This window comes from Gobio gobio (genome assembly GCF_949357685.1).
Source record: "Gobio gobio genome assembly, chromosome: 22".
Classification (NCBI taxonomy): domain Eukaryota; kingdom Metazoa; phylum Chordata; class Actinopteri; order Cypriniformes; family Gobionidae; genus Gobio; species Gobio gobio.
In genome coordinates this window covers 2,836,003-2,850,731 of record NC_137118.1, presented here as the reverse complement: position 1 = coordinate 2,850,731, position 14,729 = coordinate 2,836,003, and the positions used below count along the sequence as shown (strand labels likewise).

The 14,729-nt window shown below is 42.8% G+C and overlaps 1 protein-coding gene across 4 annotated transcripts in view; it reads right to left on the bottom strand.

The window, feature by feature from the left end:
- Window positions 1-14,729, bottom strand: part of cux1a (cut-like homeobox 1a) — a 263,147-nt gene that overhangs the window by 10,351 nt on the left and 238,067 nt on the right. For all 4 annotated transcript variants that reach the window (XM_079804718.1, XM_079804716.1, XM_079804717.1 and 1 more), the window contains one exon: window positions 4,723-4,911. In XM_079804718.1, the coding sequence (XP_079660844.1) occupies window positions 4,723-4,911 (189 nt within the window). The remainder of the gene's footprint in view (window positions 1-4,722; window positions 4,912-14,729) is intronic.

The following is a 14,729-nucleotide window of genomic DNA, read 5'->3' as shown; positions in this document are numbered from 1 at the left end:
CGCCGCATCGTACGATTATTGTAGAGTCACTGTGGTGAGATGGACTTTGTAACGGCGTTTTAAGTGCCTTTTATGGGTCTTGTGAGTGTAAATGTACTGAATGCCAATGGAGGCCTATCTGAAGCCTTTCTCAGCATCAGCTTTACACTAAAATATCTTCATTTGTGTCTGAAGATGAACGGAGGTCTGACGGGTGTCCAACGACATGAGGGTGAGGAATTAATGACAGAATTTTCATTTTTGGGTGAACTAACCCTTTAATGTGTAACATTTGATATAACAAACTCGTTTACACTAACAAGCAAGAATGCATTGGGGGGGTTTGATTGTTAATTTTCACAGCACTAAACTGAGATGTACAGTAACCATCCAAAACATTCAACAGATTTATTTAACCTAAGGACTATTTATTTAGATGGTTTTTGCAAGTCAAAAAAAAAAAAAAAACACCTTTCCAAACTAGAGTCCGCCTAGTGAATTTCGGCCATTTCCACCACTGGTTACGAATAAATGTTCTATTCATCAAAGAATACTTATAACATTTCCACGATAATATTAAGCATCAGATCCTCATATGAGAGTGATTAGTGAAGGGTCATGTGACTCTGAAGACTGGAGTAATGATGATAAATGCAGCTTTGATCACAGGAATAAATTACATTTTACTATATATTCACATAGAAAAAAGTTATTCTAAATAGTAATAATATTTCATAATTTTAGTGATTTTTCTGGATTTTTTTGATCAAATAAACGCAGCCTTAATGAGCAGAAGAGACTTCTGTAACTCTCATCCACCCCTCGGCTCATTTTTTTTTTTAAAGGATAAAAATTAAGTGTTCATCGGAGTGCTCCAAGACTTTAGGACTTTTGTCGCACTTGAATCACGAATACACCGAACAAATTGACTGGATTCGATGAGTTTATGTGGTTGCAATTTAATAAAGTAACAAATCCTTCCCTCGCGGGTCAATTTGACCCCATTAAGAATGAATGAATTGCGAGGAATACTTCAATACACAGAAAAAAAACGCTCAAACTTGATCAAAAAATGACTTTATAATGTCTACATGCGTCTCTGAATGCATACTGAAGAGAAACTGACTTTAGGACCCAGCGGAACAGCTCATCCGCCCCATATAGAGCTATAAGGCCATCAAGAGTCATGAAATATCATCTTATATTATTATTTTTCCTCCACAAGAGGTCGGCAGAGACACCCCAATGTGAGATATTCTGAGCTGAATCAACAGGGTTATGCATGAAATTGTTATTTTGAATTTAAGTGAATGTGCTTAAATGATTATTTATTGATCAAATCCAGCAATTTAAAGGTAAATTTAAATTTGAAAATAACGAAAAAATCTCCCAAAAAAAAATGCATTAAAAAATTGAAATGATATTATTAAAATGAAAAGGAATAAGCTTTCTGCACACAAAAAAATAAATAAAGTAAAAATAAGTATAGTTGAAATTGAATAAAGTAACAAATCCTTCTCTCGCGGGTCAATTTGACCCCATTAGGAATAGATTAGGAATAATACCGGTTCATACCGAATATCGGTGTTTATTTTTGTTATGATATGAATTTAGATTACACCGAAATACCGGTGTATGACACTTAAAAAACTTTCGGAACATGGCGCGTTCCTGGTATAATGTTGCCTATTAAAATTAAATTGAATTAAAAATACACTGCTCAGCTGTAGACGTGGTTTACTTCATTAATGTGTTTACTGAGATAATGGACTGAGGATGGGAGTCGGATTCGGCAGAATCTTAACCAGTGGATTCGGTATTCGAATAATTGAATTACTTTACCAATTACTGTGTATCAAAAGTAATTAGTTACTAGGGAAAGTAACTTTTAAGTTACTTATATGTCTGCTTTTAAAATGTAAATATGAACTGTACTGACCAGTCAAACACAATAAACATATTTTTTCATTCAACATTTCAGGCGAACTGGACAAGTGTATAAGCATCTGGTTGTTTAAACTACATATGTAAATTTTACTCCAGGCAAATTTTTTTTTTTTTAAATGAACGTGTGAGAGCGATATAGGCTATATTATATGTTGTAGTCAGATGTGATGGCGCCACTCAACACGTATCACCGCAAATGAGTAGCAAGCCAACAAAACAATCAAAAACACAATCATCTTCATTAAAACTAATGAGACGAATGATCTCAGCAGTGCTTAGCTCGCTCGTTCTCATATTGCGGTCTTTGATCTTGAGCTGATGAATATAATGCAGCTCATTTCTGTTGCTTTCGCTGACGTGAACTCCGTTAAATGTGCATATAGCGCGGGAATTGAAGATCAGATTTATATTCATTTTGCGTAAGGTAGGTGTAAGGTAAGACAACCTGCACATTTTTTATGTTTTGTTTCGTTTTTTTTAGATTGTGTAGCCCGTTTCGTTGGCGAGCGCCTACGATCAGCCTAACCTCAACTTATCAAAAATGCCGTTTTACTGTGGTGGTGATATAAGCTAAAAGTTTAAACTCACAGTGTGATGCTTGACGTGTTTGATATCTATGGATTTTATTATAGGCAAAGTCAAGTGTTGATTTAAGAGGCTAAAGCGTTGGGTTAACTCAGTCTCACTTTAAAAAAGAAAAACTTTAATTTAACAAACAAAAAGATGCTCCAAACATTTTTTTTCTAAATCAACTTAATAAAGGGCCGAGAAGTTTGATAAGTCAGACACGGTCTAGGGCAGCGGTTCCCAAAGTGGGGTGCCATGACAACTGGCTTCCAATTTAAACAGCCTAAAATAACTATTGTACCATATAATAACCTTTTGCTGCATATATTTAAAATATAAATCAAAATACCAACATACGGTATGAACATGTCCAAATGAAAATAAATAAGCCATAAAACGGATATATTTAATTAATATTTAAAGTTTAAATATTTATTTACCGCCAATTAGACAGTTCTCAGGAGAGAATCGCTCGCCTGCTCCGCCATTTTTACTGGTGCATGCTCAATTTTATATTTCACGCAGAGATTGACAGAACAGGGCAAAGATGCATAAATTCATAGTTTAAACAAAAGAAAAGCAGAAATGTCAAAGCCCAGACGGCCGACGGACATCAGAATCAGCAAAGATGTTGCCAATCAAAGTGCGAGAAGAACTGGCGAAACTCTGTATGGATCGCACTTTAAAATTTAAATTTGGAGAAATGTCTTCGGATGAATTTTGGCTGAATGTGGGACACGAATTCCCATCTATCTCAGTTTGGGAACCACTGGTCTAGGGCCTAGATTTGAGCTTCTGCAAGCGTTAATTTTTCACAAAAGAGATTTTAATTTCAGTAATTGTAATTGCGTTACTCGATTAAAAAAATATATAGTTACATGCGCGTTAGCACTAAAAGTAGTGTGATTACAGTAACACGTTACTTAGTAGCGCGTTACTCCCAACACTGAAAATAACACATCAATCACTTTACACATCACATCTGAAAAATAGTCACAAAGACAACAGGACAACAAAAACAGTTCATTATAATAAAAGTAGGGATGCACCGGCCAAAAATCGGAACAGGACGGTTTTTGATTCTAGCGCGCGATCGGCAACCGGACGGTTTTCTTTGTATTTTTCTGCCGATCTTTCCTGAACTGCGCCCGCATGCACATACGCCTATATTGCAATAATTCGCGAACATGTCACTTGTGTGTTACAAACGGAAGCTGGAGAAGTGAGGGAAGAGACGAGGCACTTACCTCTCCACGCCTGCACAAGCGCAGATTTGTTCAGCTCAGATTCTCACGTGTTGGATCGGATGAGAACGAAACAGACTAACTTGTGACAAAGCCGAAATACTTCTTCTTGTAGCCTAAAGAAGAACATGCATGCACTTTTGAAATGAAATACTATCAGTTCTGTATAGGATGATCATTTTTATTTGACCTTAAAATAACATTGACTTAATTTGATTTAAAAAGCACCTGCTGTATCTTTGTTTTTTTCGTTGCACTAAACATGATTTGATTTAACATTTTGGAACAATATTTTATATACTTCGGTTTTATTTAATTTCACTGGTAAAGACTTTTTTTCTTTACACTGAATTTGAAAACAAATGCTGATTTCAGTAACATCTGTTTGGATTGTTGAATGTGTGTTGATTGTGGATTTCAGAATATGCAGATTGCGGACTTGTTTTCATTGGCCAAAAGCCAATTTAGCCTGTTAAATACCAAATAAACATCTTGTTTATGTATACTTTAGTTCTTTTATTGTGCAAAAAAATAATAACCGGAAATCGGTATAGGAATCGGCCAGTTTGCTTGAAAAAAATCGGTCTCAGAATCAGCCATGATCGGTGCATCACTAAATAAAATCATGCTCTAGTTTTATTTTTGCATCAATGCTGTTCTTTTAAACGAAGTGTGGTGACCCTGAGTGATGATGTCACTGGCTCCAGGTTCAAGACCAGCAGGTTTAAGCCGTTTCTTCACATGGAACAGGCCCAAAGCGCTTTGTTAGCGAAAAAGCCCAACTCAACCCAAGTGAGCTCTGTGTATCGAGCGATCTGCACAACTACAACGTCAGAAAACAAATAAAACTCCTCCCCAGACCTGCCAACTCAACCAACACTGAACAAACCGTGGCGCGCTTTAATAAACACCCAAATAAACACACTCTGAAACAATTGCTAACAGGTCTTTGCTGGCGGGCGGCCAGACAGCGGAGAGAGATTACCTTTCTTTTCCATCCGCTTCATGTCCATGAGTTTCTCCACGTTGCGCGGGTCGCTCAGCCACAGCTGCATGCGTACGAACGGCTCGCGCCCCTTCAGGCTGAGCTTGTGCCAGGGCTTGGGCCGGGCCAGAAGATCGGACACAGAGCCCTGCGTCAAACCCAGAATGCTCTCTCCAAACAGACGCTGGCCTGGAAACACAAGCAATCGCATTCGTCAGGAAACCTCCAATAATGCTGGACAACCTCAACCTGTGTCCAAATACTCAATATATTGTTTTATCATTAACTAACATACCGCTGGTTTGTGGTATATTGCTTGTGTGTGTGTGTGTGTGTGTGTGTGTGTGGGTAAATTTTGGTTTAAAATGTCAAACCAAAATGACATTTTATGTAATGCAAGACATTCATACACTGTAAACCCGAATAAGTTGGCAAAACTCAAAAAAGTTGAATTGCATTGCTCTGAACTTGAAATATTTGAGTAAGCTAATTCACACATTTACCTTAAAATTAGGGCTGTCAAAAGATTAATCGCGATTAATCGCATCCAAAATAAAAGTTTGTGTTTACATAATATATGTGTGTGTACTCTGTTAATTATTATTTATATATAAATACACACACAAGCATGTATATATTTAAGAAATATTTGCATGTAAATACATTTATATAATCTATAATATATATAAATATAAATGTTTTATATATAAAAATAATATTTTTTTTCTTAAATATATACATGCTTGTGTGTGTATTTATATATAAATAATAATTAACAGAATACACACACATATATTATGTAAACACAAACTTTTATTCGCGATTAATCTTTTGACAGCCCTAATTAAAATATCATGTAATCTCACATTTTTAGTAGTGGAAACTTGACTAGCTTTAACGAGCCAATTCAATAAATGCCACCTCGCTAATTGGTTACACAATGCTTAGATAGCATTAGCACACTGCAAAAAATGCTTTTCTTACTTAGTATTTTTGTCTTGTTTTCAGTCCGAATATCTAAAATCTTACATTAAGAAGAATTTACTAGACAAGCAAAAGTTTTTGTCTTGTTTCGGGGGAAAATAACTCAAAATTAAGGGAGTTTTTGCTTAAAATAATTGTTTTCTGTTTGAATTAAGATTATTTTGCTTACCCCATTGGCAGATTATTTTGCTAATTTTAAGTAAAAACTTAAAATTTTGAGTTATTTCCCCCCCAAAACATTTTTATTTGGCTAGTAAATGCTTCTTGTTTTGAGAATTTTTAGATGTTTGGACCAGAAACAAGACAAAAATACTAAGTAAGAAAAGCATTTTTTGCAGTGCACTTGCAATATAAAACATTTGACATAAATCTGTTCTCAAACTATGCTCATGCTCCACTCGTCACATGAGGGAAACCCTACAAAAAAAAAAAACATTAAACACTACTAAATCTCCCACAAAAAAAACAATTAATTTGGGCATTTACTGTCCATTTTGAGTGCCCTGGCAAAGCATGCTGGGAAATAGAAATCCCAGCCTAGTTCCGGTTAAATTTAAGTTAATCTAAATTCAAATAAAAAAGCTCATAAAACTTTTCAGATTACTTAAAATGTGTCAGTTTTGAACTAAAAAGTAACTAATTTGTTAAATTCGAGTTGGCTCTACTCAAACCGCTTCATTATTTTGATTGTTCGTGTTTACAGTGTAGAGTTTAAATGTGTTTTGAGGCCACAGTAATTGTGTTTCCTTTATTCTGGGCCACTATTATTTAGAAAAAAGCAATGATTTTATTGTACTATGGCATCAAAGTTTGATCAAACAAACCCTGCTGATTTAACCTCCACTTTTAAGACGAGGTGCTTTCAAACGGCCGCTTAAGCTTTCAACGATTTTTTTCCCTCTAAATAAAAGGCCCCCGAATCCTCTCGACAATCACTGCGATCCGTCAGCGTTCAAAAAGGAAATGTTCCCCCGAGTAAAACAAAAGCTTGAGATCCCAGAAGATTACTTCGCTCTCTCTCTCCCCGCAGACTCGTATCAACACAGCCGTCTTTACGCTCTGCACTTTACACAGGTCAATACCACTACACACAACACATCTCTGCCGCACCCCAGACAAAAGGAATCGCATCGGGAAATGAGAATCTGAGAGATGAAAGACACTGTCACAGCATCAGTGCGATATATCCACACTTTCCTTTGTTATATAGTGTGTGTGTGTGTGTGAGATCGCATGACTTTAAAAGAAGAAAGTGCTGGTGTTTTCGGTCAATCCTCTTTTTAACATGAGTTAGAACAAACGGTGAAGGAGACAGTAGCTGTGTCCAGTGTGACATTCTCATTCGACCTCTCATTAATTATGGCCGGGACAGTCTGAGTGGACGGCCATTAAGAGCTAAAGCACCTGTCCTCATCCTGTCCTCCACCTGTCCTCATCCTGTCCTCCACCTGTCCTCATCCTGTCCTCCACCTGTCCTCATCCTGTCCTCCACCTGTCCTCCACCTGTCCTCATCCTGTCCTCCACCTGTCCTCATCCTGTCCTCCACCTGTCCTCATCCTGTCCTCATCCTGTCCTCATCCTGTCCTCCACCTGTCCTCATCCTGTCCTCCACCTGTCCTCATCCTGTCCTCATCCTGTCCTCATCCTGTCCTCCACCTGTCCTCATCCTGTCCTCCACCTGTCCTCATCCTGTCCTCCACCTGTCCTCCACCTGTCCTCATCCTGTCCTCCACCTGTCCTCATCCTGTCCTCATCCTGTCCTCCACCTGTCCTCATCCTGTCCTCCACCTGTCCTCATCCTGTCCTCCACCTGTCCTCCACCTGTCCTCCACCTGTCCTCATCCTGTCCTCCACCTGTCCTCATCCTGTCCTCCACCTGTCCTCATCCTGTCCTCCACCTGTCCTCATCCTGTCCTCATCCTGTCCTCCACCTGTCCTCATCCTGTCCTCCACCTGTCCTCATCCTGTCCTCCACCTGTCCTCCACCTGTCCTCCACCTGTCCTCATCCTGTCCTCATCCTGTCCTCCACCTGTCCTCATCCTGTCCTCATCCTGTCCTCCACCTGTCCTCATCCTGTCCTCCACCTGTCCTCCACCTGTCCTCATCCTGTCCTCCACCTGTCCTCATCCTGTCCTCCACCTGTCCTCCACCTGTCCTCATCCTGTCCTCCACCTGTCCTCCACCTGTCCTCATCCTGTCCTCCACCTGTCCTCATCCTGTCCTCATCCTGTCCTCATCCTGTCCTCCACCTGTCCTCATCCTGTCCTCCACCTGTCCTCATCCTGTCCTCCACCTGTCCTCCACCTGTCCTCATCCTGTCCTCATCCTGTCCTCCACCTGTCCTCATCCTGTCCTCATCCTGTCCTCCACCTGTCCTCCACCTGTCCTCATCCTGTCCTCCACCTGTCCTCCACCTGTCCTCCACCTGTCCTCATCCTGTCCTCATCCTGTCCTCATCCTGTCCTCATCCTGTCCTCCACCTGTCCTCCACCTGTCCTCATCCTGTCCTCCACCTGTCCTCATCCTGTCCTCATCCTGTCCTCCACCTGTCCTCCACCTGTCCTCATCCTGTCCTCATCCTGTCCTCCACCTGTCCTCCACCTGTCCTCATCCTGTCCTCCACCTGTCCTCCACCTGTCCTCATCCTGTCCTCCACCTGTCCTCATCCTGTCCTCCACCTGTCCTCATCCTGTCCTCCACCTGTCCTCCACCTGTCCTCATCCTGTCCTCCACCTGTCCTCCACCTGTCCTCATCCTGTCCTCCACCTGTCCTCATCCTGTCCTCCACCTGTCCTCCACCTGTCCTCATCCTGTCCTCCACCTGTCCTCATCCTGTCCTCCACCTGTCCTCCACCTGTCCTCATCCTGTCCTCCACCTGTCCTCATCCTGTCCTCATCCTGTCCTCCACCTGTCCTCATCCTGTCCTCCACCTGTCCTCATCCTGTCCTCCACCTGTCCTCCACCTGTCCTCATCCTGTCCTCCACCTGTCCTCCACCTGTCCTCATCCTGTCCTCCACCTGTCCTCCACCTGTCCTCATCCTGTCCTCCACCTGTCCTCCACCTGTCCTCATCCTGTCCTCCACCTGTCCTCATCCTGTCCTCCACCTGTCCTCCACCTGTCCTCCACCTGTCCTCATCCTGTCCTCCACCTGTCCTCATCCTGTCCTCATCCTGTCCTCATCCTGTCCTCATCCTGTCCTCCACCTGTCCTCATCCTGTCCTCCACCTGTCCTCATCCTGTCCTCCACCTGTCCTCATCCTGTCCTCCACCTGTCCTCATCCTGTCCTCCACCTGTCCTCATCCTGTCCTCCACCTGTCCTCATCCTGTCCTCCACCTGTCCTCATCCTGTCCTCATCCTGTCCTCATCCTGTCCTCCACCTGTCCTCATCCTGTCCTCCACCTGTCCTCCACCTGTCCTCCACCTGTCCTCATCCTGTCCTCCACCTGTCCTCATCCTGTCCTCCACCTGTCCTCCACCTGTCCTCATCCTGTCCTCCACCTGTCCTCCACCTGTCCTCCACCTGTCCTCATCCTGTCCTCCACCTGTCCTCATCCTGTCCTCCACCTGTCCTCATCCTGTCCTCCACCTGTCCTCCACCTGTCCTCATCCTGTCCTCCACCTGTCCTCATCCTGTCCTCCACCTGTCCTCCACCTGTCCTCATCCTGTCCTCCACCTGTCCTCCACCTGTCCTCATCCTGTCCTCATCCTGTCCTCCACCTGTCCTCATCCTGTCCTCCACCTGTCCTCCACCTGTCCTCATCCTGTCCTCCACCTGTCCTCATCCTGTCCTCCACCTGTCCTCATCCTGTCCTCCACCTGTCCTCATCCTGTCCTCCACCTGTCCTCATCCTGTCCTCCACCTGTCCTCCACCTGTCCTCCACCTGTCCTCATCCTGTCCTCCACCTGTCCTCCACCTGTCCTCATCCTGTCCTCCACCTGTCCTCCACCTGTCCTCATCCTGTCCTCCACCTGTCCTCCACCTGTCCTCATCCTGTCCTCCACCTGTCCTCATCCTGTCCTCCACCTGTCCTCCACCTGTCCTCATCCTGTCCTCCACCTGTCCTCCACCTGTCCTCCACCTGTCCTCATCCTGTCCTCCACCTGTCCTCCACCTGTCCTCCACCTGTCCTCATCCTGTCCTCATCCTGTCCTCCACCTGTCCTCCACCTGTCCTCATCCTGTCCTCCACCTGTCCTCCACCTGTCCTCATCCTGTCCTCATCCTGTCCTCCACCTGTCCTCATCCTGTCCTCCACCTGTCCTCCACCTGTCCTCATCCTGTCCTCCACCTGTCCTCATCCTGTCCTCCACCTGTCCTCCACCTGTCCTCATCCTGTCCTCCACCTGTCCTCCACCTGTCCTCCACCTGTCCTCCACCTGTCCTCATCCTGTCCTCATCCTGTCCTCCACCTGTCCTCATCCTGTCCTCCACCTGTCCTCCACCTGTCCTCCACCTGTCCTCATCCTGTCCTCCACCTGTCCTCCACCTGTCCTCATCCTGTCCTCCACCTGTCCTCCACCTGTCCTCATCCTGTCCTCCACCTGTCCTCCACCTGTCCTCATCCTGTCCTCCACCTGTCCTCCACCTGTCCTCATCCTGTCCTCCACCTGTCCTCATCCTGTCCTCCACCTGTCCTCCACCTGTCCTCATCCTGTCCTCATCCTGTCCTCATCCTGTCCTCATCCTGTCCTCCACCTGTCCTCCACCTGTCCTCCACCTGTCCTCCACCTGTCCTCCACCTGTCCTCATCCTGTCCTCCACCTGTCCTCCACCTGTCCTCATCCTGTCCTCATCCTGTCCTCCACCTGTCCTCATCCTGTCCTCATCCTGTCCTCCACCTGTCCTCCACCTGTCCTCATCCTGTCCTCCACCTGTCCTCATCCTGTCCTCCATCTGTCCTCATCCTGTCCTCCACCTGTCCTCCACCTGTCCTCATCCTGTCCTCCACCTGTCCTCCACCTGTCCTCTCACATGGAGAGACATTATCACAGTGCCCTCCACTAAAACTGCCACTCATGGTAAATATGAGCTCTGGAAATAAATCTGCATTGTTTATCCTTTTGAAAATCTAATGTTCTCTAGTGTCCCAATTATTGCCCCGTCCTTCCCCCAGGACAGACGCTCGAGTCTTCTTCTGTAATGGCGGATGAGTTTGGAGATCAGAGCCCATTCCTTCACACAGAATCTCTCCAGATCCTTCAGATTCCAGCTCTTCTCTTCACTCCATCACTCATTCTCTATAGGGCTCAGCTCAGGCCTTCAGTTTGTGCTCACTGACACATTTCTGTGTTGATTTCGGGTCATTGTCCTGATGGAAGATCCAACCACGGCCCATTATAAGATCTCCAGCAGGTTTTGATGTTTTATCTGCTGGTGTTTGCTTGAATCTATGATGCCGTGTGTCTGAACAAGAAGTCCAGGAGCAAAAACACCGGCCCTGACATTAAAGATCCAGCGGTGTGTTTAACCGTGGCCATGGGCGGCTTCTGATCTCCATCTGGTGGGTTTGCCGCTCTAAAGCTCTTGTTTTAGTGTCATGTGACCACAGGTCCCGTCTGAGGGTCCAGTCGTGTCTGAACACTGAATATGCTGGAGTTTGTTTCTGGATTTGTGCTGATGGCGGAGCTGTTGGAGACAGTTTTTAGTCTTTCTGAGCCCAAGACTCGACTAATCTCTGCCATCTGTGATCTTGGAGAGTCTTTGTCCACTCAAACGCTCCTCCTATCGTGCATTAGGACGACACACACACACACACACTCTCACACACTCTCACAAACTCTCGCACACGCACGCGCACGCACGCACGCACGCACGCACGCACGCACGCACGCACGCACGCACGCACGCACGCACGCACGCACGCACACACACACACACACACACACACACACACACACACACACACACACACACACACACACGTCCTCTTCCAGATTCAGAACATCTTTAGTGGACTGAACTTCTTCATTATTGCCCTGATGGTGGAAATGGGCATTTTCAGTGCTTTAGCTCTTTTCTTATTGTGTGAAGCTCAACAATCTTTAGCTGCACATCTGAACTATATTCTGTGCTTTTACTCATTGTGATGACGATTGAGGGAATTTGGCCTTCCTCATATTTATCCTCCTGTGGGACAGGACCATCTCATGCTCATAATCATGTAAATATTAATGGGAATATAGATATTTTACTCTAATAATTGTGGCCAACATGCGTTGGAGAAAAGCATTTATTTCATAATGTGACTTTCATTTCAATGAAAGGTTTGAATTTGGTGAATTTTGTGAATGAAAGATCAAAAAGATAAACAATGCAGATTTATTTTCACAGCCGCCTTTGCTCATATTTACCAGGAGTGCCAGTATTAGTGAAGGGCACAGAATATGATGTACTGTCTCGATTAAACATGTATAAATGGTGAATGCTGAGTGCTTCAGACAGACCTACATCATGGACGACATAAGAAACATCAGGGCAGGTGTGGGTTTAAATGTAAGCCAATTTCCCAACCCTATTAGTAAATAAAAAACACGATTACAGCTTAAATGTATGTTATGACACGCGTGTTGAGTTCCGGAAGTATTTGTTAAATTAAAAAAAAGTATAATATATTAAATATACATATTATATAATAAACAAAAAGGGCCTAACAAAAAATATGATCAAATATAATAAATATAAATGCAAGTAACCCTTTCTAAATAAAATATTATGAACTATAATAAATAAAAATAGACGTTTTCTTGAAAAAATAAGTTGAAATAATGCAAAATGACGACTTTAACAAATGCATATACTCTCAATTTGATAGTCATAGTCATAAACAACACATTTCCCATTGGGAAAAAATGAAATACTATGAAAATAGCTTCAGTTATATCTCCGATTTAATTTAGTCTAGTCAGTTTTGTTTCAAATACGATGTGATTTTCAGTGGTCGAGATCTTGTCCTGATGGGCGAGCGATTTGCATGAAATCCCCAAAGCCAGCCAACCAATGAGAACGCAGAACAATGATGACGCTGCACAACAGAAGAGCCAAAGCTGCAGTGGATCCGCCCGCAGGACAGCATTAGCAAGAAAGCTCAACAAAGGTTGTATTTGATCAGGAGGTTAAAGGGTTAGTTCACTTTATAAGGAACATTTCCTGATCGTTTCCTCACCCCATCTCATCCCAGATGTTCATGTGTTTCTTTCTTCAGTTTTTTGAGGATCATTCCAGGATTTTTCTGCTCATAATGGACTTCAATGGGAACCAATGGCTGAAGGTCCAAATCACTGCAGTTTCAGAGGAAGAGCTTCAGAGGCTCTGACCAATCCCAGACGAGGAATAGAGTCTGATCTAGACAAACCATCGCCACATTTACAACACAAACAAAAAGAGCGTTTGACGTGCGTAACACGTGATTCGAAGAGTTGAAAAAGCTTAACTTTGGCGGATATTCGCGCCACATTAACCAATCAGGAGCTTGCTCTAGTAGTGACAACAATGAGGACAAAATCACATGTGGATCCCCGGAGCTGTCGATACATCTTCATACTTTATAGAAACAGGAATAAAAAGGATCTTGCTTGGAAGAAAGTGAGTGAGGAGGTCGGACAACTGGTGAGTTGTAAAACACGCTCTTTACTCAATTTGAGCTATATATATACATATTGAGACTACAAGCTAGCTAAAGTCGGCAAATTGAGCTTTTTCGCCGTATTTTAAAGCCGCTGGCAGAAGCCCCTCCCATTACGCGGATTTGTGTCTGTTGTGAAGTGAATGTCACGCGCAAATGAAGCGCGTAAACTCAAAATGTTATATCGCGAATAACGTAATTTATTCATGCAAGTCGCATCTGGTGTGAACGCACAGTAATACAAACGCCCTTTACCAAAAAACACTCCACTCTCCAACTTCAGAATCGCCGACATCGATGTTTGTATTAGTGTGTCGATGTTTGTACATCGATGTTTGTATTAGTGTGTCGATATTTGTACATCGATGTTTGTATTAGTGTGTCGATATTTGTACATCGATGTTTGTATTAGTGTGTCGATATTTGTACATCGATGTTTGTATTAGTGTGTCGATATTTGTACATCGATGTTTGTATTAGTGTGTCGATATTTGTACATCGATGTTTGTATTAGTGTGTCGATATTTGTACATCGATGTTTGTATTAGTGTGTCGATATTTGTACATCGATGTTTGTATTAGTGTGTCGATGTTTGTACATCGATGTTTGTATTAGTGTGTCGATATTTGTACATCGATGTTTGTATTAGTGTGTCGATGTTTGTACATCGATGTTTGTATTAGTGTGTCAATGTTTGTACATCAATGTTTGTATTAGTGTGTCGATGTTTGTACATCGATGTTTGTATTAGTGTGTCGATATTTGTACATCGATGTTTGTATTAGTGTGTCGATATTTGTACATCGATGTTTGTATTAGTGTGTCGATGTTTGTACATCGATGTTTGTATTAGTGTGTCGATGTTTGTACATCGATGTTTGTATTAGTGTGTCGATGTTTGTACATCGATGTTTGTATTAGTGTGTCGATATTTGTACATCGATGTTTGTATTAGTGTGTCGATATTTGTACATCGATGTTTGTATTAGTGTGTCGATGTTTGTACATCGATGTTTGTATTAGTGTGTCGATGTTTGTACATCGATGTTTGTATTAGTGTGTCGATGTTTGTACATCAATGTTTGTATTAGTGTGTCGATGTTTGTACATCGATGTTTGTATTAGTGTGTCGATGTTTGTACATCGATGTTTGTATTAGTGTGTCGATGTTTGTACATCGATGTTTGTATTAGTGTGTCGATGTTTGTACATCGATGTTTGTATTAGTGTGTCGATGTTTGTACATCGATGTTTGTATTAGTGTGTCGATGTTTGTACATCGATGTTTGTATTAGTGTGTCGATGTTTGTACATCGATGTTTGTATTAGTGTGTCGATGTTTGTACATCGATGTTTGTATTAGTGTGTCGATGTTTGTACATCGATGTTTGT